The sequence below is a fragment of the Durio zibethinus genome, chromosome 21 (assembly GCF_047325235.1).
Source record: "Durio zibethinus cultivar Kanyao isolate XHJ-2024 chromosome 21, ASM4732523v1, whole genome shotgun sequence".
In the NCBI taxonomy this organism is placed as follows: domain Eukaryota; kingdom Viridiplantae; phylum Streptophyta; class Magnoliopsida; order Malvales; family Malvaceae; genus Durio; species Durio zibethinus.
The window spans coordinates 7,131,657-7,156,279 of NC_143182.1; the positions used below are offsets into that span (position 1 = coordinate 7,131,657).

The following is a 24,623-nucleotide window of genomic DNA, read 5'->3' on the forward strand; positions in this document are numbered from 1 at the left end:
CCTAAAGATTGTGTTAGGTTATTTTATTTTGTAAGTGCTTCTAATTAAAGTTATGTTTGGATTAATATTAGTAAAATATATATATATATATTTTAAGAGAAAGAAAAATGATACATATACTCATGCTTTGGATATTTAAAATTAATAAAAAATATATGAGAAAAGAAATTGTAATTGGTTAAATAATGGAAATGAAATGATTTATTATAATATATATTTTAATTATATCATGAAATGTTTTATTTACCATGTGAATAATCTAAAAATTAATTTTTTAAGCAAAAAATAAAAAAATCAATAAAAGAGATTAATTTTTATTAATACATAAAATAATTTAGGTTTGAAATTATTTATATATAATTTTATTTTATTAGAATTAATTTCATTGAGGAAATTTAAAAATCTGAATATGTCTTAGTAAATAAAATTACTTGTAAAATTGTATTAATATTTCACTACAAGTCTAACAAGCTCCATAGGCATAATTTCTATAATTGTATGTATTTTTTATATAAATATTTTTTTCTAAATTTATGAAATAATAATAAAATATCAAAATATATAAGATCCAACGTAAATTAAAAAAAATAAAATATATGATTTTTTTTTATTGACAATGGTAAGTTACCTAAATTTGATAAAAAAAAAGTAAATATCAATACAATTTGTTAAGTTTATAATGCACTTTGGAAAATTAAAAAAATAATAAAATATAATACCATTTTATATTTAAAATTTTTTATTATTTTCCATTTCTTAACTTTTCCCCCAAAAGATAATTAAAAATTAGTTTTTGAAGAAAAGGGAAGACTGCTTAACCCCTTTCCTTTCTTTTATTTTTATTTAAAATAAAAACCAAATAAAAAAAATTATTTTTTCTCTTGTTTTCCTTTCATTTCTCTCGCCAATGACAGTGTCATGTGTATTTGTTTCACATACTGATTTTTATTATAAAATTTAAAAATAAAAATATTAAATTTTTATAAATTATAATTAAAATTTAAAATTTTATATATTATATGAATGTGCAAAATAAAATTATTAAATGAGAATATTATAAAATTTAAGATTTAATTAAATTGATTTATATAAATAAAAAATGATATTTTATAAATTTAATTGTCAAAAAAATCAACGGATCTGAACAGCAGTAATTTTTTTTTATTCTAAACTAAGGTCACATTTATAAAAAAAAATATTATTTTTTATATAAATTTAAAATTTTAATTTTAATTGCGTTTAGCGTTTCTTTTTCCCCAAGTAAAAAAGGTAACGGATCTCAGACTCAGACCCTCTCCGGCAAAAACGTAGAAAAGGAGAGAAGGAACCACGAGACGCTCTAAGAAAATGGCGAAATCCAAGAGTGCTCCCACGACTGCGTCTTCCTCTTTCTCAAGCCAACCCCAATCCAAACAACACTACTCTGCTCTCCCTTCACCGGGGAAAAAAAATCCAAATAGAAAAAACAAAAGCCTTCTCGATTCCCGCCTTGCTTTCTTCAATCAAACCCATTCAATTTTCTTTGACAAAACCACCACATTACCCCTCTCCAAAACAATATTTCCCTGTCAATGCCGCCCCTCCCTGGCGACTTCGCTGGCGTATCGGCATCGGTGTCAGAATCCTTCTCCAAAATAATGGGTTTCGTTTGATTTCAATCATTTTCAAGGAATTTTACATTTACCAAACAAAACGGTTCGTGGAATTTATGTAAATTTATCGAAGCATACAAGAAAATTACTTATATGATTAAAAAACAAAATTTAAACTGGTGCAGGGGATGTCTCAGGACATTAATGTAGGTTCTCATATATGGGTTGAAGACCCAGAGTTGGCTTGGATTGATGGGATTGTAATTAACACTAATGGAGCTGAAGCTGAGATTCAAACTAGTGATGTCAGGACGGTAAAAATTTTCTTTAAATTTGATTTTATTACTTTCTTGTACTATTTTATAGCTTTTTGCTTTAGCCTGATTTATTCATTGCAACAAAATCTTATTTAGCCATCTTTCAATTTCTTCACCATAATGTCGGCCAGGTTACTGCAAAGTTATCAAAATTATATCCAAAGGATGTGGAAGCCCCTGCTGGGGGTGTTGATGACATGACTAAGCTATCATACTTGCATGAGCCGGCCGTCCTTTACAATCTGGCCACCAGATATGAAATCAATGAAATTTATGTAAGATCAATGTCATTTTTAGGTTTCAATCTGTTTCTGTTCACGCGGGTGAGAGAAAACCATAAATTATAGCTGCTATGGGCAGCTCTGTTGTTAATAATTCTTTTTGGCCTCATGGCAGACATACTGTGGGAACATTCTCATCGCTATCAATCCCTTCCGAGAACTCTCTCATTTGTATGATGTTTATTTGATGGAACGCTACAAGGGAGCTCAACTTGGGGAGCTGAAGCCTCATGTTTTTGCAATTGCCGATGTTGCATATAGGTGAGCTCAAATTGTGATCCTATCATTATTTGTGTATTGTAAAGATTGTGGAGCTAGTTCACTAAGAATTGCATAAATTTCAACTAGGGCAATGATTAACGAGGGAAAATCCAACTCTATAATGGTCAGTGGTGAAAGTGGGGCAGGTAAGACTGAAACCACCAAAATGCTTATGCGTTATCTTGCATATTTGGGTGGCCATGCTGCTGCTGAAGGACGAACTGTTGAACGAAAAGTTCTAGAAGTAAGCTGGATGATCTAACTCTATTCTGAACTGAAGTAAGCTAATGTTTCAATCTTTATCTTTGTGTTAGAGTCAAGTAAATGCTTGAAGCACACAATTTGAAGACTTAATATATCATAGATCTCTAGCGTGTTCTGTAGTAGTAGGTGCTAATGCAGATCATAGTCATGGGGTGCAATGACCACATATTTTGGTGTAATGTTATCTAAGAATGAGTTTAGCTATGTATGAAGGCATTAGTGTTAACACATTGGTAAATGTTTTTGTGTTGTATGCTTTGTGCTTTTAAGTTATAAGACACACTATCTCTTTACAAACTTTTTAAAATTAGGATAGACTCATTGGACCATGGAAAAAATTAATCTACTTATCTAACAGTGTGACAGTTTCTCTCACATCATCAAACACTTAAGAGAATTGTACGCTACAATAACATCCTCGAAATGTCCTTTTATTTCCTCTTCTACCGTAGTTTATCCAGAAAGATTGCAAGAAAAGATTATCTCTAGGATAAAGAATACAAGCGGCAAAAGGGTATATTTCCTCAAAACTTTAACTCAGGTATTCTCCCTAAAATACTAGCATGTACAACAACAGATTTATCATCACTGAAGAAATCTTGCACTTTAGTGGAGGAACATCACATGTTCAGAGAGGAGAGAGAATGTGCAACAAGGGGGCAGATGTTGCCATATTAGCAGTAGTTTACAACTCATTAAAGGATAAAAAAAGAAATTGCTTGAACAAATTTTCTATTTGACTTTTTGCATTCAGTTGATTCATTAGAGTTAATGGAGTTGTTTTTCCTTTTGTCTTTTGGAGTTCTTTTCTGAAACCGCATGTGAGTTAGTTATATGGTTATTTTACTTGTTTAGACTACAAAGTCAGGCTTTCATGTACGTTTCCCTGCATGCTGGCTGCCACAAATTTTGAACTAGAGATGGCAGTAATCTAGGACATGGTTGACATATAAGCATAGAATCCGAATGTGATGGAGCACTATGCAGTGTGGTCACTTGAAATCAGATGATTAACTCCATAGATCTTGTTGTTAATCCATTGCAATTTCAAGCTCACAGTCCCTATGTTAAATTAACGATTTCTAAAGTACATGTTTCAATCTAGATACAAAGGAATCTATTGCAGCTAGACTATGTTGGGGTCCTTTTTGATTCTCATCAGATTCCCAAAGTTGAATCTAGAATTGAGTTTGTTACATAAATGCCTTCTTAAAAATTGGTTTGATGTAAAAACATTTTATATTATGTTGTTAGAGTAAAAAAACATTAATGTTGTGAGCCGTAGAATTTATATACAATAATTTGGATAGAAAATCACTTACATAATATTTTTGGTGTAAGTGGTTTTCCACCTTAGAATTTTTTTATGCTAAAAGTAATTGTCTTGTTACTATTTTACTGTTATCACATGTGCTTCTTTTTCCTCTCTTTTTTCGTTGCATTTTCCTCTCTTCTCTTCACTTTCATAAAAATCTGCAAGAATAATTAACAAAACCGGGATCTATAACAAACTACTTGCATATTGAACAAACACCAAAACGTATAAGGAAAATTTAACTTTACATGTAAATAAATTTTCGTTGTAATTTGTCTTATTTGTCAAATCAATGGAGCCTAAATCTTCCTTTCCCTTAGTAGAAATTAGATTTTGAAATTTTAGTAGATATCAGTTCCTTTTTTTTTTAATATGCATTTTTTACCTAGTTTTGAATGTTATGCACTAAATGTCTTGATGCAGTCAAATCCTGTTCTTGAAGCATTTGGCAATGCAAAAACTGTCAGGAATAACAATTCGAGGTGAGAAATTATCATGTTTGAAAAGTTTGTATGATTTTTTAGCTTTCTAGTTATTTGGCTTATCATTGAACCCTAAATTTTATGTTTTATTGACTAGTTTTTGCCAGGGACTAACTACTTTTTCTATTTTCAACTTCTCAGTGAGTTGTACATAATTATTCATTTGTTCCCTTTCAATTTTCATTTTGTTAAATTTTGTTGTATGAGCTGTAAAGGTAAAAAGGTATTAAAAAATGGATTGGTCTTTGTAGTGTCATCTTATTTAAATTACTGCACCTAGAAGTTCCTTAATAAGTTTGATACTTCTTTAGAGAAAGTCAAACTAGGAAAAAATTCATAGCTTCTTTCTCCCTGTTGCGAAATTTTTTCTTCCAAGAGCAAATTGTGATAGTTTCAATGATCTCTTATTCATTCATATAATTTGTGTAGTTGCTGACCTTCTCTTCATTACATTGACACAGTCGTTTTGGAAAATTTGTTGAGATTCAATTTGATGAACGTGGACAAATATCAGGGGCAGCCATTAGAACTTATCTCCTAGAAAAATCTCGTGTCTGCCAAATTTCAGATCCTGAACGGAACTACCACTGTTTTTACCTTCTTTGTGCTGCACCACTGGAGGTTGGTGTTTGGCTTGATTCTTGCATTTTTGATTGCATAGCCCTTTAATAAGTTTTCATGAATTTTGTCATATCATTCCAGCTAACCAGTTTTTTAAGTCTTTTCAGGATATCAATCGATATAAGTTGGGAGATCCTAAGTCGTTTCATTACCTTAATCAATCTAGTTGCTATGAACTGGTTGGTGTAGATGATGCCCATGATTATCTTGCCACCAGGAAAGCTATGGATATTGTGGGGATAAGTGAGAATGAACGGGTCTCCCATCTGCTTTGTAGCTTGATATATTTTAGCTGCTAGTTTTAAACATCTTTATGTAGCTAGACTAGGAATAATCTCTCTTTCTCTCTCAGGAGGCAATTTTTAGAGTTGTGGCTGCAATTCTTCATCTTGGCAATATTACATTTGCTAGGGGAGAAGAAGATTCATCAATATTACAGGATGACAAATCCAAATTCCATCTTCAAATGACAGCAGAGCTACTCATGTATGGCTATATACTTGGTTCTCTTGTTGCCTACCGCTTCCTTTTCAATCCAATGTCTCTGTATTAGCAGATCAGTTGATCCATATTTCAGGTGTGATTCTCAAGCATTGGAAGTTGCACTATGTAAGCGTGTTATGATCACCCCAGAAGAAATTATCAAAAGGAGTCTTGATCCACTTGGTGCAACAGTTAGCAGGGATGGATTAGCAAAGACAATATATTCTCGGTTGTTTGACTGGTAAGATGCTAACTTCTGGACTGTTTATGCTGTTCTATAACTCATTTGAAACTGGGTGGATTTCTTGTGAATTCCTCATTTGTATTACATCCAGGTTGGTGAACAAAATTAATGTCTCCATTGGCCAAGATCCTCACTCAAAATGTCTCATTGGAGTCCTTGACATTTATGGTTTTGAAAGCTTTAAAACTAACAGGTAATGCCTGATGACACCAATATGTGTACTTTTATGGTTGTGAAAATTAAAAACCCAGTAAATTGCATCATCGGTAATCTTTTGTCTTTAGCCCAAGCTACAATGGTGTGGCTTAAGATTCTGACCACTTACATTAATTGGCAACCTCCCTGGTTAGCAATACCACTACCATTTGTTGTTCATGTTAAGTTACAAGTATAAGAGACAATCTTTTACTTTTAAATATGTGCTTCTCAAGTCCTATACTTTTAGCTCTCATATTCTGAATGTGGTGATCTCCATCAACCCAGAAAGATTATTAACAGTTATGATCCTGCAAAACGGCAAGATCCTAGGTAGGGTTATTTGGAAATAATTTTAGCAGTTAGTAGGTTTGCACAGAGTAGCCATTTTCAAATACAAACTGGTGTAATTTTTATTTTTGGATGCTTGTTGATCTAATCATTTACCACCTTACTAGATGATGGTCCCTGATCTACATCATAAATGAGTGTTGACTTTTTGAAACAGTTACTTACCTTTGAGCATCTTAGATTAACATCTGGCTACCAAGAATGCCATGGTTATAACATGGACTATCAAGAATTCTATTGACAAGGCCTTTATCCTTTTTCTGGTGTGAAATTCTTTTATTAATAGGATAAGGAAATTGGACGTGAACCTTTTAACATTGAGTTGTTTCCTCAAGCCTCAAGCATCTTAACATTTTGAAAACACTGGATTGCATATATCCTCTCCTTCAGTGCCTTCCTATAGTGTAATATTTTAAACAGTTTGTAATTTTAACCACTGAACAAATGTGGACTACGAAGGGGCATAATGGACCAAAAATGGCTATTTTTTAGAATATCATTTTATGGTGGTTCTATATTTATCTTTTATCTTTTGGGGATAGATGATGAAATTGCTGAGTTGTTCAGAGTTAAAAGAACTGTTGTGGGATTAAAAAAATCGTAGGCTTATTTGTGATTTTGTGAAAATTTATGAGTTACAAGATAAAAGAACTTAAGCATGTTTAGAGCTGCTTATTTATTCTGGTTTTAATATGTTATTCTATGCAGTTTTGAGCAGTTTTGCATTAACTTCACCAATGAAAAGCTGCAACAACATTTCAACCAGGTATGAGGTTAGTCTCATGTGACAACTTTAGTGTTAGTTCAGTCTTCCACTGTATGTACTGAGTATGATGATACAATTCAGCACGTGTTCAAGATGGAGCAAGCTCTATACAAAAGTGAGGAAATAGATTGGAGCTATGTAGAGTTTGTTGATAATCAAGATGTCTTGGATCTTATCGAAAAGGTTGCATACGGTCCTTTTAACTGTTCATAGCTCTTTGAATTTGTCAAGTGTATCTACTTTTACTTTTTTCTTACACCTTCCAGTTATTGCTTAACCTTTGGTAGTCTCCCTACTGAGAATTTAACCTAAATATTGACTAGCTCATACTCGCATGAAATAAATATGGGTGGCATCGCTTTAGTAAAAAGCATCTTGTGGGAACACGACATTAATCATTGGGTATAACCTGGAGTGCAGAGAGAAACACTTCATATTGGAGTTAGTGTTGCTTATTTTTTCCAGAAGATTAAAAATATCATATGCATTTTGACATTTTGATGTTCAAATTGTGTATCGTTTTCCATTCAGATTAATGTATATTATTATTATTATCTTCAATCTGTTGATGTACATATGATACTCATATCTAAAACTACATGATTTTCACAGAAATGTATCTGCCTTCTGCATGCAAAGTGTACATTTTAACAAATGCCTGTAGTAGCAATATTATCAGCATGAATAACAATATGGTGAAATATACAGTGACCATGAAAGAAAAAGAAGGTGCAACATGGATCAAGTGGTGCTGATCATTCTGCTTTATATTGTTTAATTTGTATATGATCTGCAATTCATTGTGGTAGTTTAGAACCTTAATGAAGAGAACTATTATATTTCCAAAATCAATGGCAGAGTAAAGATAGCCAATGGGGAGGAGACGGGTGGCCCTTCCTAGTGAGTCACTCTGCAATCCCACCTGAAGCAAAAAGAATGGGAAATTTTCATTAAAGAACAGAGCATCTTCACTAATCTAACAGGAACAACTACCAGAAAGGAGAAGTGATGGAGGCAAATAGTTTTGAGACGCCTTCTTTCTTTTCCAATGAGATATGTATGAGTGGGTTAATGAAATGTTTGGCAAGCTTTATTTATATCTAAAAAAAGCTTAAAGATTTTGCTGTGGTCTTTGGTCTACTTGAGGATAGGAGGCACTGGAGTGATGTCACTATTAGCAATACTGGTAGTGATGGTTTGTGGGACATTTTGTTAGTCAATCTTCTGATTATAACATGATAGTCTATTAACTACCAGATGTACAGTCAACACTTTTTAGTGCATTGATTTTATCCTAGTTAATCTTATCTAAAAAAAGTTAGTGTGAATGGTGGTCTCCATTAAATTTAATTATCCACACCTTCTTGGCTTTTCCTCTGTCTTCGTGAAGTAAATCAGCTGTCCAAACAGTACAAAACCAAATTTGACTAGTCTAAGATGTATATCTTAAACTTTAGTTTCTATTCTCAAAGTTCAGGTGGTCTTTGAAGTAGTTTCAATTAATTTGGACCAAGAATCTTTTAACAAGCCATTTTTGTGGGAAAACTGTAAATATGAATATCATGTACAATGAATCATGGAATAAGATGGTGCATTGCTGACAACATTGTTATGAAGTTTCTTTTGAGGCTATTTTTTGCCTACTGGAACAGAGATCCGAAAATTGGGGATGGCATTATTTCTGGAGTGGAGCTACTTATCTTTCTGGATCATAATGTGGAGAAGATAACATGTTGTCTAGTTTATTTCTTTATGCCTTAGCCTTGGTGACTTACCTTATGCAGTAAAATTGTCATTGCATATCTGCATTAGTTGTTGCCATGTAAAGGCTCCTGTATCCAGGTTTTGTTTTATCATAGGGCTATCTTTTTCTGTTCCATATTTTTTAGTATATGCACATGATCTGCTGAATAGCAATTTTTTTTTCACAGATTTCTAATATCTAATGCTTCTGCAGAAACCAGGTGGGATCATTTCTCTTCTTGATGAAGCATGGTATGAAAACATTTCTTTACATTTTCTGTTACATTGAAGGATTGCTGCTCATGAATTTGCATATTTCCTAATACAGTATCCTGTTCATATGCAGTGTTTATAAAATCTAATGTTTTTTTCTTTCTTATTGATCTGCTTACATAGATGGCATTTTTCATTATACAGTATGTTTCCAAAATCAACCCATGAAACCTTTGCGCAAAAGCTCTATCAGACATTCAAGGATCACCGACGCTTTGTAAAGCCAAAATTGGCTCGCTCAGAGTTTACTGTTGTCCATTATGCAGGAGAGGTAAGTTATGGTTCCTCAATTTTTTCCATCAGTCATGCAATGTTACATGTGATTGCATTTAAGTATTATAATCCCTGTATATTTTCAGGTCCAGTATCAGTCTGATCAGTTTTTAGACAAAAACAAAGACTATGTTGTTCCTGAATATCAGGATATGTTGAGTGCTTCCAAATGTTCCTTTGTAGCTGGCCTTTTTCCTTTGCTTCCTGAGGAGACTGCTAAATCTGGCAAGTTCTCATCTATCGGTTCTCGTTTCAAGGTATCTACTTTTGGCTATCATTTCTAAAAACTAGTCATGGAATTTTCTTATATTCTCAGATATGTTGAAAAATAAATGATTTATTGAGCCATGCCATTTGTTCTCAAGATTTCAATGTCCCTTCGAAAGGTGAAATCTCATGTTTTGACCTCATTGCTGCAGTTACAATTACAGCAATTGATGGATATACTAAATTCTACTGAACCCCATTATATCAGATGTATAAAGCCAAACAACGAGCTAAAACCTGAAATATTTGAGAATGTTAATGTCTTGCAGCAACTGCGTTCTGGTGTAAGTATACTTGGTTTTACATTGCAATATCCCATTACTTATTAGTCAACTTGTGTGTATTCCAAACTAATTGTTACTTGTATAGGGTGTTCTAGAGGCAATCAGAGTCAAGTGTGAGGGATTTCCTACTCACAGAACCTTTACTGAATTTCTAAATCGATTTGCTACTCTTGCACCAGAAATTTTGGAAGGGAAGTAAGTATTCCTCTACATCCCAAACCGATTAGAAAAGGAAAAAAAAACATTTGCTTATTTTTTCTCGAATTTACAAATTACTGCTGGGTTAGGTTCTAATTTGAAGTTATAACATTCATTAACAGTTATGAAGAAAATGTTGCATGCAAATGGATTATGGAAAAGATGGGGCTTTCAAGGTATCAGGTAATTCGAGAACTTTCCTTTTTCCTTTTTCTCTTTTTGACAAACAAAATTGGAAATTAAATTAATGCGAGTGAAGAAGGGAAATGGTTACATATCAGACCTGCCAAAGCCATATCACCTGAGAAATTGCTAGCTGGAGGACCTTGAGATCATAATCATGGTTTAAGTGCTTGTGCAATATTGATCTCAACTATAGATTGGACATAATGTATTTGAAAGCAACTTTAAATCTTTAGTTCTGGAAAATAGTTGGGGTTATAAATGCTCACGTATTGAGATTTTGTTGCAAGAGGATGTATTCTGTGAATTGTTTTGCAGATGGGGAAGACCAAGATTTTCCTACGAGCTGGTCATATGTCTGAGTTAGATGCACGTAAGGCAAAAGTACTTGGCGAGTCGGCAATAGTTGTTCAAAAGCAAATTAGATCTCATTTAACTCGTAAACATTATGTTGGCATGCGCACGGCTTCTATTCGTATACAAACTGCTTGGAGGGGTGAGCATATGTGCTAACGTTTATTTACATATGTCAGCATAGAATTAGCATCATTAATCTGATTTATAATGTTAGAGTAATTTGGTTCCTATCAATCTCTAACTAACCCATGTGTTTTTTGTTGCCCGTGGCCTTTAGGGATGATCACCTGCATGTAATAATTATTTGCATTGATCTTTTGTTGTATCTTCTAGGAAAGCTGGCTCGTGAATTATATAAAGACATGAAAAGCGATGCAGCTGCTGTCAAAATTCAGAAGACTTTTCGCCGACAAGTAGCAAGGAGAAACTACATTGATACCAAATCCTCAGCAATTGTCTTGCAGACAGGATTGCGGGCCATGGCTGCTCGGAATGTATTTAGATATGAGGCGCAAAACAAGGCTGCAGTTATTATTCAGGTCATTGCCCTGTTTTTAATGTAATGCCTAAAGAATTATGTTATTTGTCATGTTTACAAGTTGCTTAATTCAAACAAATCCCTGCAGGCATACTGGCGACGTCATAGTGCTGTTTCATTCTATAAGAAGATCAAAAAAGCATCAGTTCTTTCACAAAGCTTATTTAGGAGACGAATTGCCAGAAGAAACCTCAAGGAGCAAAAGACGGTAGGTGCTTTTTAACTTCTGTCGTAAGTTTGTACCAAGTATTTAATATTTGCATTATTATTGTTGTCACAACTTTTGTGTACCAGTCAATAAGTGCATTCAAATATAATCACTGTATGCACAACTGGCTGGTTTCCACTTTGCATTGGTTATTTCGGAGTTAGGGCATATCAAGTTACTCATATATAAAAATTCTAGAATGAGACTTGTGCGCATTCATGCATTAATGACAGTTACATATGGCTTATAAAACACTGACATGCATGTTTTCTTTAACACCGACGATAATGAGATGGTACTTTTATTCTCATGAGGAAAAATGTATTTGATTATTAAAGTAAGGTCAAATTGTGCTATCAATCCCTCTGCTTAGGTCAATATGTGGATTTAGTCCCTCTACAATGATTTCAATATTGACACTACTTCTATTTTTCGGATTTGGAATTTCCATCCAATCGTTAACAGAGTTAGTTTTCTACCGTTAAGTTAGCTGTTTTGGATTTTGACTTGTTGATGTAGCATTGACCATGCTTACGTGGCAATATCAAGATTACTTGTACTTGGCAGCTGATGGCATCGACTTTTTATTGGCCATGCGGCCAGCAGGTGGGGTCCAAAAAATTCTTTTTTTCCTCCATTTTTTCCTATCATATTCTTTTTAATTATTTTTCTCTCTCTACCCTTTTGCATAAATATTCTTTTCACATTATGAAAATAATAGCAAATCCCCTTTTTAGCATATATTGAATTGATTCTTTATTCTAATTAAAGCTTTCACATGTTAAAAACAAAAAAAAAAAAAAGATTTATTTCGTTTTATCTTAGTCTTAATAATCTTGTTACTAACTGATTCATGAATTAAATTATCTTTCCTTCCGTTATCAAGGAATTGAACCTAACTCCTTACTGATAAAAACAAAAAAATCCAACTGTTACACAGAAAAATTCAGTAAAAAAAAAACCCAAAGAAAAAAAGAGAAGTTATTCCCACTGCCATCACCCTAAACCCAACATAGCACCTAAATTTGACAAAATCTGACAAAAAGGAAGTGTTTAAACCCAGAAAGTGGCAGCAAAGGAATCAACAAATAAATTGAAAAAAAAAAAAAAGCAAGGGAGGCTAGGGTTTTGATATAGGATTTTTTGGGGGGTTGAGTTAGGGTTTGTTAGATCTAGGATTAGTTGTGAGGTTTCAGGGACATTTAGGCTATTAAAGGGTTATACTACGGAGAGAGGAAGCAAGGGAAACCGAGACAATGACCAACAGTGGTGAAAATGGATTTTTGTTGAGGTAAAGGCTGCAACTTTATGTTTAGATCTTCGGGTTTAGAGGCGTTTTTGGTGAAATCTATTCTGATAGAAGTGAAGAGGGGGTCGAAAGGAGTTTGGAGGTATTTTTTGGAAGAAAACTGATGCTGGGGATCAGTGGCCAACTGCCAGAATTTGAAAAAGAGGTGCTAGATTCTGGTTTTTGTTTGAAGATTGTAAGGGTTAGAGAGTTTGTGGACAGAGAGAGAAAGAAGAATGAAATGAACAAAAAAAATAGAACATATAGAGGGGTTTAAACGCCTTGTTTGGGAGGGTTGGAAAAAAAAAGGAGAAAAAAAGAAAAGAATATTTTGGACACACTTCCTGGCCACAGGGTCAATAAAAAATCTACGTCATCAGTTGTCAAATACAATCATACCAATATCGTCATGTTAGCACAATTAAAGGTAGAAAACTTTGTTAATGATTGGACGGAAATTCCAAATGGCGAAAAGTAGTAGTGTCAACATTGAGATAATTGTAGAGGATTAAATCTGCATTTTGGCCTAAGTACAGGGACTAATAGTACAATTTGACCTTAAAGTAAGCATTACGATATTAGCAGTATCTTCTATGTGTATATTGATGTCTACAACAATCCCATCAAAGAAGAGGAAACTGAAAGTTTGATCTTGATAGGCTTCCTGAAAAGTTCGCTGGTGAAAATGGAAAGGAGTTGCATGGAGTTTTCTGGATAGATGATGCAGATTAGTCAAGGATTGTTTTCTTTCATATGCTAGGTTTATAACTCCACAAAACTTTAAAGTTTTTGAAGCTAAATGGTAAGAAAGATGCATAAATACCAATATACAGGAAAGTGTATAGGACCAAAGCAAAACAACGTCATTGGCTACAGTTTTATATTGAACTATCACCATGATACATCCCCCTGGAGCAGAATGTATGTTGTGCATATTAGTGATCAATATTGATGACATTCTTTTGATCAGTCTGAAAGGTAAGTTGACACAAGTGATGCATGAACTGATTATTTCGAAGACTAACAACAACTACATGATGTCGTTGAGGGTTGGGTGCTCCTTTAGTGAAAGGTTATTGTGTCAGGTTAGATGATGGTGTGATGGACAAAGCTTCTATTTCAAGAGTGAAACATGGAGAATAAATGCAATACATATACAGAAAAAAAAATTAAAATAGAGTATTCTTTTATTTTAAGTTGGGTGTCCTGAAATATTTTTGTTATGGCATCAGGAAGAAGCGGGTTCTACACTTATAAAGTGCAATTAGCATAGCATAAATGGTAGGGCTCAAATTACACCACTCATAGCGTACCCCTTTCCTATACGCAAAAAATTGGAACTAGGCTTTTGACTTTTCAAGATCCTTCATTTACTGCTTTTTCATTTCATGTTCCATTTTCTTCTCTTGTTGGTTGATTTTGTCTCGTATAAATGTTGTATACATGCACTCTAACTGTTATCTCCATTATTAGCTTTGGCCAGTAAAACTCCACCCTCCTTCATCTTGGTTAATTTTGATACAAGTTGCCCCATGTCATTCTAAGGTCTTGCTGCCTAATGCTAATGACTACCTTCAAAAAAGGAGTTGAGAAGTTGGATTCCTTACCAAACTTAAAAACAAAAACCTTCCTCTACATCTGTTTTCATTTGTTTGACTTATTTTCTTTGGTAATGAAAAGCTACAAGTTAAAATAGTTGAGTAGCTCTAAGTCTGTAACTTTTCACCAAATAGTTGGTCTTGGGTTTAAATATTGAGAAATCTATCATCTTCTCAACACATAGCTGTAACTTTGGGTTCTTTAGCTTATCATCTTCTTTTTCAGTAAAATCAAGAATTATTGCTGTGATAAGCAATTTTCTTTCCCAACTATTCTCATAAGTGAATGTTGTACCATTGTGGAATTATATTTACCATAAGGTGGAAGGATTAGCCTCTTAACAGTTTTTTGAGTTTTAATCTCCCTTCTTTGGGTGCATTAATGTGCGTTACAATTTTCTTCAGGCTGCTAGAGATGAAGAAGAGGAGGATGCGAGTCTAGAACAAGTGGACGAACTCATATATGTACAGCCGGAAAAACAATTGACTGTAAGATACATAAATATGTCTGAAGATACCTGCTAGCCTTCATTTCTTGTGTGCTACATGTGAATATTAATATTGTTAGACCAAAAAAAAAAAAAAAGAAATTAATATATTTCATTTAGTTATAAACAAGCTTCAGTACCCATGGGTTGCCACGGTACTATACATTTATAGGTAAAAAGTTTCTCTATATTATTGTCAAGTGTAAAAATTAAAATTGATTTTGTAAAAAATCGAGATATTATTAAAGTTAAAGATAAATTAAATTAGGAATGTTAGGATTTATTATAAATTTAAGAACATACTATTTAGATTCTTGTTTAATTGGTGAAATTGGATTTAAATATTAGGTTATCAATTAATAATATAATCTAAATTTTTTATTTATATTTTTATCTTCAATATTAATTTTAAGATAATTCAATAATCATTTACTCTTAAAATAATTTAATTTTAATTAAATGATTATTAAATTTTAAATTTTTTATTTATATTTTTATCTTCAATATTTATTTTAGGATAATTCAATAACACCATAAAAGGGTTGGAATAATCATTTACTCTTTAATGTGATAATTTGATTAGTTCACAAATTTAGTCACTACAATATAGAATTTATATTCTTGATACTTCAAAAAAAATGCATATATATATATATATATATATTCATCACAAAATTGGCTCTTCAACTTTGGTTAACAAATGTTTTTGCACTAGTATGATTATTATACAAATTGCTAAGCACATTTTAATGCTATGTTACATTTGATAGTTAATATTAATGTGAATAAAAGATGTTAAAAATAAACAAATATAATAATATAGGTATATAATTTGTTGAATTGAGAATCAAAGATTAAGAGATACAAATGAATACAATTATTAGTTTACATTATTTGAACTTTAAACTATAGTGAAATGTATTCATTAAAATGCCAATCCTACCAAAATTTATAAGTTTATAATTACAATTGATAATTTATGTACTAATAATTAATAATATTAAAAGTGTATGTGTTTTGATTTAGCTAAAAATGAGCTAAAAATAAAAACAATAATAATGCAACACTTCATACATAAAGTAGTCAAATAAATAAAATAACACCCATTTTTAACATTATAGTATGAAAATAATACAAATTGAGTACGTTAATTAGTTCATTTAATTGGAAAAAACCTATTATATTGATAATAAAATGGTTTATTTGTGCAAACCAAGTAGAGAAGATACAAAAAAAAAAAGGAAAAAAATTAAAAGAAAAAATTCAAAAAGATTGAAGTTGAAAAAGGAAAATGCAAAAAATATAAAAGAAATGTGGTTGTTTGAAAAAAAAGAAAACAGGAAAATAGAAAAAAAAATTCAAGTAAAAAATGTGGGTACTGTTATGGTAACAGTGCCCATTTGAGAGGTGACTCTGTTTTCATAACAGTGTTACCGGAAGCCTACTTTAGTATATTATAATATAAATATAGAATTACATGTAAATATTAGTGCTTTGGTTGTTTTTCTTCAAAATAAGTTGGATTTATGTTGGATTTTGCTGTGATATATCTTCTTGAGAAGAAGTTCTAGACTTTCAAGTATGATTTCTTTTTTTTTTTTTTTCTCTTTCAAAATATTACAAAACTTGAAAACATAAATAAGAATAAAGTTTGGATATTTAAATTTATGCCATTAAATGCTAGCATTAGAATTAAGGAGGACAGGTAACTGAAACTAGGGAACTTTACAACCACCAATCATATTTGAATTAAAACTAAGAAGACCAACATTTTACTACCCACTAAATTTCATTAAATGTTTAGTGACTTTTTTTTTTTCTTAATTTTGAAATTAATTTTTAGTGACATTATATTGCAATTAGGAAAGAGAAATAGATCTAGAATTATAAAGTAAGCAGCCAAAGTTCAATAATTTATGAGTGAATAACTCTTGAAGGATGTTTTAGAAATGTAATAAACATTGATGTCCTTTTCTGTCCAAATAAAAGGTTTTATCAAGGTCTGAACTTATATATCTGTGAAAGATTGTGGACAATATAGATTATAGGTATTAAAGATCACATATACAAAGATACATACCCAATTATTTATACATATATAACAGTTATCTGCATGTGTGGTGCAAGCATGCAGATCTGCACTTTTGTGTCTTTTAATCAAAAAACTTTTAAGCAAGGCACTTTAAACTATTAGTTTCGGCACTATATAATTATTGGAAAGTTTTGAAGTTGAAGCAGTTTTTCCTCCATTGCTTGGAATTGGATATTGCCTGGATGTTGAGAAGAAAATGCTTAGCAGTTGTTCTGATGGTGGTGATGACGATGGCTGTTATGAGGGTTAACAAATTCATCATTATTAAATTTTGGTCATTTGGCATTTATGTTCTCTAACTGAACTCCTATTATTTGTATAGTTTGAAGGACAAGAGAAAGCAAAGTTCCCGCATTCTGCCCTAGCTGTGCAGAAGAAAGCAGAGAAAACCGATGCATTTCCTGATAAAGAGCATGAGGTTGCGGAAAAAGCAAATGAATTATGTCCTATCATTGAAGAAATATCAAGTCCCATCGAAGATGCTTCAAATATTGAGATTCTTAGAGCAGAAGTTGAAAAGCTGAAGGTGCTGCTGATATAACCCTATTCTTCTTTGAATAATCCATCATTCTTCATAATTGCTACTAAATTTTCTGTCTAGTTAAATGTAAGGGCCAAGAAAAAGGTGCGAGCCTAATAAATTTTCATAAAATACAGTGCATTCCATCTCAAAAAGTATGGCTTCTGAATTTTCACTGACCTGTAAAGTGGTCTAATCTTAAAATTGTGATGTGATAGAACCCTGCAGAGTGTCTGGATATAAGAAATGATGAATTTGCTGAAATTAAACAAAACATCAGACAAAGATTAAATAACACAGACAGATAAACTATTGCGTTATTTTTAAAAAAAAACCTTGAAATGGGAATTCTCTAAATGAAGAGATGGTTCTTTATATTCTTGGATACAACCTCCAGGGTACTTAACCATCTGTCATCTGTGTAACTTCCTCTCTGGACCTGGATTAATGGAATTTAAATAGAGAGCATCTGAATACCTATTCTAACATAAATTTCAATTTAGCATCTTTTGAAACTCTGTTAATAGAGCTTGGACATGTTACTTCTCATGCTACTGATAGAAGCCTTAGTGGGCATCCATGTCTCATGTTTCTAAGCACAAAGATGAAAGGTGCTCATTTGACATTTCCTGATGTTTTCATCTATTGGTTCCATTCCAAATTATGAGTACTGAAATTAGCGCTTGGACATGGTTAATAAACCACGTGCAATCTGGACAGGGTTTTTTCATTATATGGTTTCTTGCTTGGCTTGACATGCCTCACCATATCTTAATTGCAACAACTGTTTTCCAAGCTTTGAATTTTAAACTTTTTAATATTGTTTTCATTAAGCAAGCTTTTATGTCTTACAGATCCGCTTGCTCGGAGAAAAGAAAAGAGCTGATGAATATGAAAAGAAACATGCTGAAGCCCAAGAATTAAGTGAGAAAAGACGGAAGAAATTAGAAGAAACTGAAAGAAGAGTTTATCAGCTTCAAGACTCTTTGAACAGGTTGTATTTTTATCACTGCTTAAAGTGTATCTTACACTGTATTGAAGTTAGCTTTGGATAACTTAACTTGCTATGTTTTGTGTTTAGAAGTTGTTCTGGGCTTCTAATGATTGGGTAAACAGAGTTTTACTTGATTGGTAGTGATTGAATAAATTATCATGTTTAGAGACAGTTTAACCTGTGTACTTTTGGTACATAAAATGTCAGTTAAGATGATTATTGTAACGAATATGCTTCTGGTCACATGCTGGTCTTTAGATTTGAGAAAAATTGTACCATGTAAACTTTTAGAGCTCCAGAATGGACTTTCACTATGGTCAAGATGAGCACTACCACTTATAAAGTGCAGGAGTTATAAGGAAGAAAAGTGACTTTGCAGGCTGTGAAAAGTTAACTTTAACTTGTGGTTCCATCTATTCTACTTTTTGCTGTTTTGCACTAGCACTATGTCGTCTTTAAGTTGTCAAGAGTTTTTCCATTAAAGATATCTAATTCAGTTTATTAGGGGGAAAATACTTTGAGATAGAGATATCCAAAGTTCTTCCAGGACGAAATGACTAGTGTTTAAATGTATATGCAAAACCTATGTGATCATTACTTCTTTTATGGTTCTTGGGTTGTTGCCCCTTTACATGTGTATTAAAAATCCCGTTATAGAATCAGGTTCTCAAGTTCTGATCTGAACAATTACCATATTGATGTTTTTATGTTGATAACTGGCTGAAGTCTTGCTACTGGCTGTATTGAGTAAAAATATGGCCTCTAAGTTTAAAAACAGTAAAGATAGTATTTCATTTTAATCCCTTAAGAATGATTTCTACTGAACTTATTTATTATTGAAATTTGTTCATCTCTGCAAGAGCTTGATCTTATGTAAGGTTATAACGGAAGTTGATCCTAGCAAAGAGATAATTCTGTATCACCTCTAAGAAAATTAAATCGGAAGTGACTTTGTCACATTGTGCTAGCTTGTGTAATGCTATAGGAACTTAAGTTGCGACACTTCCCCCAGTTTTTTCTGTTGATATGAGTAGATTGGTTTACATAGATGCTAAGGGCTGTTTATACAATAGATAATATTTTAAGTTGAATCAATTAGATTTTATTTACCAACAATAAATAAATAAATGATTTATAAACTAAAAATGAAGCTACAGTAGTCTGATGTTATCTTACATCTTAAGATTTTGTGTTGATTCATCTTCTCCTGGTAAGTTTAATAGATAAACTTATGATCATAGAAGATGATTACACTAGATGGTAATACAAGGATGTATTTACTTGTTATTCATAAATTTTGCTTGTTCACTTGTCTAAAAGTTGACATCTAAAAGTTGACAATCGCACACTTAAAAGTTTTCAACTGTTTATGAAAGAACAATTTTTAATGGTTAAAGATCAGTAATGAAATGACATTCTCTGTTTGTTCTGCTAGGTTATTGACATGTGTCTATCTAACTTTTGTTGAAAGAACACTGCTGAGAAAATGAGCATATCACATGAAAAATAACAAGGGAAAACAATTATTAGCAACAATAGTTGCCAAGTATTGCTGCATTACATTGATAATATCTCTAAGATTGTTTTGATATCTGCATTACTTCTGGTTACACCACATTAGTTCAAACTCAATGAAGTTCCTGCTCCTTGTTGACTAATGCTATTTCTGGTCTTTCCATGTCTCAGGCTATTATTTAGTATGTCTGACCAATTTTCACAACTGAAAACAATTTTGCGTTCTCCATCAAATTCGACATCAACCTCTCAGCCCATTGTTCGAGATGATTCCTTTGATACTTCTGACAACTCTGATGCTTCATCAAGTGACTCAGATTTCACATTTCCAGCTTCAGTTTGTGCTTCAGCTAACATCTCTTCTCCCCCTCCTAATGCTCTCCCACTAATTGTTAAAGACGTTTCAGCCACTGAAGTTACAGGTTAGCATGATTTCTTGATGCAAATGCCGTTTGCGCTTGGACTCAGCTTCAACTAAATACATAGCAGACAAGACAAATAAAACATATTTGTTTTACAGGAAATGCTCTCTTTTAGGAAAAATTTTGCCTGATTTAGCAATTCATTGCCTGATATTTCAAAAATTTTCTACTAATAAAATTTGTTATATTTCAAAGTTAGTTCACAGTTATGTTTGACGATGAGAGGATGTGCTGGTAGTACCTGTGTCATTTTTCTTAGATTTGGAGGTCATGTTGTGCAGGTTCTGAAGACAGTGATAAGGAGGGGGCATTTGATGACTACTTCTGATGGATCTTTGTGCTTCTGTTGCTTGTTATCTAGATGATAGATTTAACACAATTTTACTAGCATTATAGTGTAGGCATGCAGACTCAAACGACTTATTACACACACCATATACAAAGATTGTAAGTAGGATTAAGATTCTTTAGGTCAAATAGTCAGCTAATCCTTTCAAAATGTCATTTCCTAATCGCTGTGACTTCACTTGTCTCTAACGGAGGTCGAATTAAATCAAACCTCTCATGAAGATTACAGCATTTTCAGTTTTCTGCATTATTTATCATATTATTTTGTTAATGAATAATGAAATGAACCATACATAAATGAGATGCTTATTGTGCTTCATCAAAGTCTAGCATTGTTAAAAAGTAGGCAGGCGGCTGCAAAGATTGTCAGTAGGATGCTTGTTGGCCTCTGGAACGATATTTGATAATTTCCTCTTCGTCCAACAGATATGTAAACTCTCTGTTTGCTGTTTCAAGATATATATATATATATATATATTTATATATAGAGGAAATTGATAGCTGCCATGGCATTAGAAAAAAAATGTTAATAATCTTGCTCTTTCAATGGGTTTGCTGTGGATTCTTTCTATGAAACCCTTATCGATCAGCCTTTTTTTTTTTTTTTTTTTAAGTTGTGGAAGCATTGATCTACTTTAATTTTTTTATTGTATGTCATGAAGGATTCTCTCTCTCTCTATGTAGAAACTAAAACTAGGGTTGGTGCAAAGTTCAAGATATTGGCAATTTGGCATCTTTGTACGGATTAAGAATTGACGTATCCATAACCATAAGCTTGTATTATCACGTAGCATGCACTAATGAGGGAATGTCTTTGATTTTTTCTTTATTTTTTAAATGCAAAAAGGAATTATTTAGCTAGACGACATCTTATTAATTATTAATCGAAGATAGGAGAGAAAAAACACTCAAATGTTTACAGAGAAGCTTTAAAATTATCTACTAATAGAATTTTATCTCAAAACAAGCAACCCTGTGATATGAAGTTTATATGAATACAAATACAACTTTGACTTACCAAATGTCAGTACTAACAAACTCAACTGTTCTAATTCTAGAATTCAAGATTCGGTCACAGACGTCGTGATTAGGACTAATGTTTTTTTTTTCAAAGAAATAATTATTTTTCACCTCATACATTTTTTTTTTTTATAAAAGAGGTTATAATTTAAAAATAAAAAAAGATTGCTAATGCTTAAATTTAAATTTTAGATTTAATAGATGATAATGATTGTATTAATCACTTAAATTTAATTTCGAATTGTATCGTTACATTTTCTATGCATATATATTGTAACATTTTCTTGTATATAACTATTCACTATAATTTCTCTTTTCCAAATTCAAAAGTTGTCGAGATTCGTAATCATTCAGTAGTCTAATTAACATCTGCTATATGCATTTCCGGTACATTTTTGGCATAAAGGCATATTTTTGGCACTTAAATTTGTGGATTAATATATCGGTAAACTAATATCCAGAAATAGAACCAACATTTGTTGCCTGGCGAGTACATTTAATGGAATATTTTGTTTCTGGCGCTTAGAATTTCAGTAGCGGCTCTATATAAAGCAGATATAATACTTGCTCAGTTCGTCTCACTGTGGTTAACTGTATTATTCTCCACCATATCTCTCAGAGACCGATCGATCATCTGTAAGTTGTCTTTCTTTCTCTCTAAAATTGCATTTACTTCTTCTTCTTCTTATGGCTATAGCCTATATACCAACTAGTTAAACCAACATTTTGGTTTTTAATTTGTTTTCTGATGTTTTTAGAATATAGATTGTAGCATGGAGAAGACTTGTTTGAGTGCAAACAAGATTGGCAAGTGGGGCTGTAACTGCTTCGACTTGGAGTTGGAGGGTGACCACTCGTGTTGTGAGTCAACATGGCATCCAAAATATTATACTTGTAGCTTTTGCAAGAGAGAATTCCGGTCAGCTCAAGCTCTTGGAGGTCATATGAATGTTCATAGGAAGGACAGAGCCAGGTTGAGATTGTTATCTTCGTGGGTTGTAGAATATCGGAACGCTAACAAACACAACTCTAACCCTGACCCTATTTCTTCACCATCTAATTCAATACCCTCTCATTCTGTTAACTTGTCAGTCTATCCCCATCATTCCATGCTTTCTCCACTCTTCAGTACTCCTTCCTCTTCGCTTTTACCCTATGGTGAAAACCGAAGAAAGCCTTTGATCCCTCAACTTGGAGATTTGTCAAAAGAGAAGACGATGATACCTTTTCTTGGGGTTGAAAAATTGAAGAGGCATGCACAAAATTATGAGCTTGAGGTTGGTGGAGTTACTGGCTTATTAGACTTGGAGAGAGGGCTCGAAGATTCAAAGGAGGTTTTAGATTTGGAGCTTCGACTCGGCCATCTTTAAGTGCTATGTTTCTAATTCCAGGCAGTATTGTGGCTCTATCTGATTTTATGTATCTTCTTTCATCATGTAGGTTGCATTTGCTTTTTCTATTTTTTCTCTGTACTCGAAAATTTTCTTTGCTTCCCCACATGTAGCCTTCTCATCCAACAGATAGAAAAGTTCAGGATAAGCCTTGATGATGAAGGTTGTCAATATATTAAGCAATATTATACTGATATTAGGACTACAATTAGTGTTTTAGCAAATATGGTTCTTGCTTAATGAGCTTGAATAGACATCCTTACTTTTCTTCTGTTCATTTAATCTATCAGATATATGCTCCATGAACTTTTCTCATCAGCTTTGCCCCGAATTTTTTCCCCTTGTTTGTCAAAACCAGGATCATCATAACAGGGTAGTTTACTTGGGTTGAATATTGTAACATAGTCGAAGATGAAGTTGTTTGTTTCCTATGACAGATCAGATCAGATGGGATGTTTCTTCAATTAATGAATGTTCTCTTTGCATTATTCTGATGTAAAAATCAGAAATTACGTACGTCATTGTTCTCATTAATTCTATGCTCCTTGGTCTTGGGAAAAAGAGAGGAAATCCGTCACACTCTACCCTCTTGGAGAAACAATTGTCATAAACAAAGACAGATGAGAATTCCAATCAACCTATCTAAGCATGCATGCGCCCAACTGTAGTTCTCTACTTTTAAACTGTTTGATAGTAATGTATCCGGAGCAGAATATACAAAACTAGCGAAGATAGTTAGATATATATAGAAATTAAGAAAAAATACAAGAAAAAAAATAGAAAACCAGGAGGATTTATGGTGGAAAATGTAGATCGATGTTCATTTTTTTATATATACAACTAGAAGATAAAGAAGGAATGTGTGCAAGCAAGAATGTGGATATATATATATATATATATATATATATAGAGAGAGAGAGAGAGAGAGAGGAGATTGTCAAATTGAAGACATTTTAACTATAGTCTACAAATAAGCCTATCATTAATTTGATGACATCTGTCCTATTGATCAAATCTCATATAGCATTACAGAAGAAGGCATGCATGAATAATGGTTAAAGTAGTAGCAGCCACTGTGCCCATTAATATTGTAGCCATTACCAGATTGCCTTGTCCATTGATTCTAATTAAAGAGGCATTTTGGTCAGTGTGCATATAGGGGAAGTTTTGTTTCCCAACATCTGAAACTTTATCATGTTCCCCACAAATGTCTGGTGTCAGCTGGAAAATGATGGCCTTTCCTTAACAAGAAACACAAGTTTTTTTATCTGAGCAAACCAAGACCAAAAACAACAAAACACTCAAGAACTCTTCCCTCTCTCTCTCTCACTCTCACTGTGTCCGGGCTAGCAATTAATAGATGAGAATGAGTGGACTGTGAGAGAAACAGAGAAAGGCACTAAAGGTTCAAAATGAAGTCATTCACTTAAAGTAAATAAACAATAATAAGG

The 24,623-nt window shown here is 32.7% G+C and overlaps 2 protein-coding genes across 7 annotated transcripts; both read left to right on the top strand.

Moving 5' to 3' along the window:
• Positions 1-1,244: 1,244 nt before the first annotated feature.
• XIJ (P-loop containing nucleoside triphosphate hydrolases superfamily protein) lies at positions 1,245-23,425 on the top strand. Of its 6 annotated transcripts, XR_016331674.1 has the most exons (28): positions 1,263-1,695; positions 1,778-1,906; positions 2,041-2,184; positions 2,306-2,451; positions 2,539-2,695; positions 4,454-4,512; positions 4,974-5,133; positions 5,241-5,390; positions 5,486-5,619; positions 5,711-5,857; positions 5,952-6,053; positions 7,115-7,172; positions 7,254-7,355; positions 9,130-9,167; positions 9,333-9,459; positions 9,548-9,718; positions 9,881-10,012; positions 10,098-10,207; positions 10,333-10,393; positions 10,712-10,889; positions 11,084-11,289; positions 11,377-11,496; positions 14,788-14,871; positions 17,285-17,488; positions 18,337-18,476; positions 20,163-20,413; positions 22,308-22,417; positions 22,540-23,425. XR_016331674.1 is itself a non-coding variant. In XM_022902630.2 (27 exons), the coding sequence occupies exons 2-27, from the start codon at positions 1,781-1,783 to the stop codon at positions 20,739-20,741; spliced, it is 3,354 nt and encodes a 1,117-aa protein (XP_022758365.1). In that variant the 5' UTR covers positions 1,245-1,695; positions 1,778-1,780; the 3' UTR covers positions 20,742-21,070. The 6 variants fall into 6 exon arrangements, 5 of the variants coding, with proteins under 5 accessions (XP_022758365.1, XP_089607134.1, XP_089607132.1 ...); XM_022902630.2 differs by lacking the exons at positions 22,308-22,417; positions 22,540-23,425 and adding an exon at positions 20,695-21,070 and having other exon boundaries at positions 1,245-1,695; XM_089751006.1 differs by lacking the exons at positions 14,788-14,871; positions 22,308-22,417; positions 22,540-23,425 and adding an exon at positions 20,695-21,070 and having other exon boundaries at positions 1,264-1,695.
• On the top strand, positions 22,555-23,151 carry LOC111306439 (zinc finger protein 11-like). Its single transcript, XM_022904305.2, has one exon. It carries the CDS (start codon positions 22,555-22,557, stop codon positions 23,149-23,151), a length of 597 nt encoding a protein of 198 aa, XP_022760040.2.
• Positions 23,426-24,623: the final 1,198 nt, after the last annotated feature.